We start from the raw sequence: 4,045 nt of genomic DNA, 5'->3' as shown, positions 1-4,045 counted from the left end.
ATATACGCGAAGAAATTACCGTCAGTGCGAAGCGCCACTGCGTTCGAAATGCTACGGTATAAAGTGGTAGTCCACAGGCATCACCAGGCCCACTCGATACTGTACGTTTATGGATGGCGGTCATACTGCTATTTGTTAACATATGTTTTATTTGTGCACAAATGCGCATTTACGTCTGTGCTTATACTTTATAGTGTACATCAAGCTGTGTATTTATTGTCCCAGGGACCCAGGCCCAGGGGGCTCTCTACTAAGCTCAGCTTTTTTCTCATTTAAACGTTTTCAAATTTCAATCGGATGAACATATGAAATTGCCTTTAACGTAAACACAAATACGACTAGGGCTCCAGAACTTGAAGCCTTGGACTTTGGAGTCTTGGACTCTCTTGTTGCCTTCTCTTGTTGTGGAAGTTGGACTGTAGGAGGGACTTGTCGTTTTCGTTATTTATTTATTTATTCTGTATCGTGTTTCCAAAAAAGGCAATTATCGGTATATATGTAATATGAATGTCAATATTTTAAAATAGCGGATGTTACGGCATTTTAAATAGCATATACTACATATGTACCTCTATCTTATATCCGGTGAATGCACAGTGAACCCGAGATCTCGTACATATGGTATTTATATTTTGTGGCTGTATGTATGTTCACAACGAGGACTGGTGTCCTAAAGCATAATTCTATTGCCAATCTCAGGGCCAGCTTCGATCATTCAAAGAGTACATAAGAGTTTGCCTTCCACCCCCATTCTTTCATTCAAATCAATCAATATATAAACTGTTGTGCCGATTGGGCGTACCGATGTTCAATTAGCAGGAGAATTACTACAGTATAATAGCAATCATACTACTAGTAATGCGTTTAGTATTCGTCACTGCCCTTTAATTTTTTTGTATCTACATAAGTACATAGTTTACCCCAGTATATAGTTGACCAGACTAAATTCTACAGCGCATTCACATCCAGTCGTTATGTGTGCGGTAAACCCCTCAAGCTCCCTATCGACTTCTGATAGGCGACGTAACAGTGATAATGTCATCACCTATCACCAGGCATTGCACAAAAAAAATAGAGTTTGTCGTTTGCATGCGAAATGGATGAACTGGGCAATTCGTTGGGCCTACTTTATCCGTCTGCTACATACTGCACAAATAATTTATAGATTCTGTACCCTCTTGAGGTTTCAGTCCTTGACCCACTCACCAGTCACCACTGACTCAGGGCTAGGAATCACTGAATAGTGAATTAGGATCCATCTTTTTGTTTTTTTGTTTGGAAAAATATATATTTTTCTGAATAAAATCTAAAAATAGATATAAATAGCTTTTATTAATGAGTACTCTTTACTTTAAGAGTAAATTTCAATGTATGTCGTCACTCCTCTATCATGGACTTCTGGTGACCTGGACCAGTAGAGTCCTATGAATCTCTTTTTTTAAAAACAAGTAATTTTACCATATGTAATAGAACATAGTCTTTTAAAATACGTTCTATGTACACATATATATGCACACATATATGCACTATCAACTATGTACTATGTATGTAGCTAGCGCCCAGCAGACAGCAGCTCCACTGTCAGTCTGTCACATCATCATCTGTCGATGACACTCGACAGACGACAGTCATGAGTCGACTTACAAGTTACAACTTCACAAGTCATGTGAGTTGAGAGTTCACAACTCGTATAAAGCATATGTAGCCTTTTGTCAATTTATTGAATTTTCAGAAGGGCTATGTGTAAACTGTAAAGACCAAATAATTTTATCTTGCTCCAGGGATAATATTCAGAATATTCTAAAATGTTCTTCATCGACAGTCCAGACTCCAGATTCATTTTGAAGTCATATGTAGCCTGTAGGAGCCCAGGAGTCCACGACTGAACTTCCGGTCTTCCACCCAGTTCCCCACCTTGTGACCTCCTTTCTGTTACCAGTGTAAACTCGTAGGATTTTTAGCAGCTGAGTGAGCAGCCTCGCGGAGTGACTATTTTCTGGCAATATAGTTTTATGCAACTCTCAAGTCTCAAGTCTCAACTGTATTGCTGATTGGAGTGATTGCAAAACTAAAATAGGAAACACGACTGTCTCTTCACTCTCTAGTGAGTGAAAGAGAAATAGAGACGGCTCAAGATTTGAAGATTGAAAAAGAACAAATTGAAAGTTTTTCATAGAGGTACGGACGGCAACACCATATATAATGACTAAGGCGTTCGACTTCGAGCACCAAAACACAGGTGACTTATACTAGTCGGCGTATTGCATTAAGAGTGCAAACACAGGATTAGTTATACATATATTATATAGAATCATGCTTTCAAAGGTATACATAGCTTTTATCCTGGCAACAGTTGCTGTGGCACGGGATGATGAAGAGGAGAGTTATGTGGACGTTGATATTGACGACACAAGCGATGAATATAACACTGATCTCGATATATATGGTAGCCAAGAAATGGAGGGTGGATATGACTCAGAAGAAACAGGCTGGTTAGGCCGATTGGAAAGCAGGAAAGGAGGGTGCACAGTCTCACTGGTCGACCCGGAATGGATTCTCACAGCCTCACATTGTGTGACGAACATACAATTAACGTGTAAAGACAAGGATTGTATTTCGGATTCGGTGTATGATGGCTCCGTGTACATGGGAGGAGTGAACGGTATGTTTTCCGGTGTTGACGGAGAAGTGCGAGGGGTGGATTATGTAGCAATCCGAGATGGTGATGCGAGTGGCAGTTTGAGAACAGAGGACATTGCTTTGCTTCATCTCGATTATGCGGTTTACACCGATTTTTACCCCCATATTGTGACTGAAACTTACAGGGGAGAGTTTTCAATGAAATGATACTGTAAAGATGGAAACGACCATCCCGTGCTACAACAGGGTGATCATATCCAACAGACTGACTGCGGCGGCGACGACGGATACATCTGTTACGAACGGAATGGCTTACAAACCCAGAGCGACCACGGTGATAGTGGTGGCCCGGCTTTTTATACCCAGTCTAACGGCGACATCTATATATTTGGCACCGTTTTCGGTTAGTTGCGTATGCTTGGCGCCAACACCGATATCGCACCTCATGCAGCCTGGATCAAGTCTACCATCGAAGGCGGCAAAAAAACATGTGGTTCTCACTGTACGGGTGGCTCTGACAGTGTACTGTGTGATACCAATGAGTTCACCAAATGCGACAGCATCTGCCAGTGCGCCTTATCAGTCCCTTCGCAAATACCAAGACCTTCTGCATCACCTGCGCGTACTCCTTTACCTACTCCTACACACACCAAGGCGCCAGTCCGTAAACCTGTGATAACCCCAGTCGCCCACACACCCGTGGAGCTCAAGCCGGTGGTAGTTGAACCGGTACAGACTGCAGGCTGTGACCACCCCACTGGAGGCCGCCAGGCCACTATCCAATGGACGGCAGCGTGGAGATACCTCAATGATTGTGATCTGTTAGAACACTTCAAGGACACTGTGATGGGAGCCGCACCTTCCGCTGCGTGTCTCAGAGAAGGCTTCATGGCTAAGGTGGAGGAACTATACAACGCTCAGCGTTCGGAGTGTGGCACCAAACGTCGTTCAGTGTTGTCTGGTGGCGATGAGTTTGTGCTAACATGCACACAGAAATGGACTAAGGCTGGTCGTAGTAGCGATGGGTGCGGTAGGTTCCAGGCCGAGAGGTTGTGATGGGGACAATCGCACAAGTGTAACGGATTGCCCACGTGCTCGCAGAGAGTCTGTTGCCAGGCCTAGTATACGGATACGTTTGCGATCCAACGCGTTACATTGACAAAGAAATTAGAATAGTACTTTGAAGCTGTCTTAAGAGTACACTATAGATTATAACAAGCCTGACCCAATAAATTCACGATACGATTATACTATACCGATTTGTCGCTCTTCAAAACACCTGAATGGGATAACGCAAAGATACAGACAACTACGACAGGTGCAGTTATATAATGCAGATCATTGCCCACGTTCGAAGAGTTTGTTGGCAGACAAATTATATATATGGTTTATATATATATATATA

At 42.7% G+C, this 4,045-nt stretch overlaps 2 protein-coding genes across 2 annotated transcripts; both read left to right on the top strand.

Annotated features, from left to right (window-relative positions):
* Positions 1 to 2,353: 2,353 nt before the first annotated feature.
* On the top strand, positions 2,354 to 2,847 carry SARC_04920 (hypothetical protein; the record flags this gene model as incomplete). Its single annotated transcript, XM_014301242.1, has 1 exon — positions 2,354 to 2,847. A coding segment is annotated over one exon (494 nt), but the record flags the coding sequence as incomplete, so codon positions are not given.
* A 10-nt stretch (positions 2,848 to 2,857) lies between these two features.
* Positions 2,858 to 3,720, top strand: SARC_04919 (hypothetical protein; the record flags this gene model as incomplete). The annotated part of the gene is made up of 2 exons (XM_014301241.1): positions 2,858 to 2,974; positions 3,049 to 3,720. The coding sequence occupies 2 exons, from the start codon at positions 2,858 to 2,860 to the stop codon at positions 3,694 to 3,696; spliced, it is 765 nt and encodes a 254-aa protein (XP_014156716.1). The 3' UTR covers positions 3,697 to 3,720.
* Positions 3,721 to 4,045: the final 325 nt, after the last annotated feature.

The sequence above is a fragment of the Sphaeroforma arctica genome (genome assembly GCF_001186125.1).
Source record: "Sphaeroforma arctica JP610 unplaced genomic scaffold supercont1.294, whole genome shotgun sequence".
Classification (NCBI taxonomy): Eukaryota; class Ichthyosporea; order Ichthyophonida; genus Sphaeroforma; species Sphaeroforma arctica.
The sequence above is the reverse complement of the archived record's forward strand: the minus strand, read 5'-3'. Positions and strand labels throughout refer to the sequence as shown.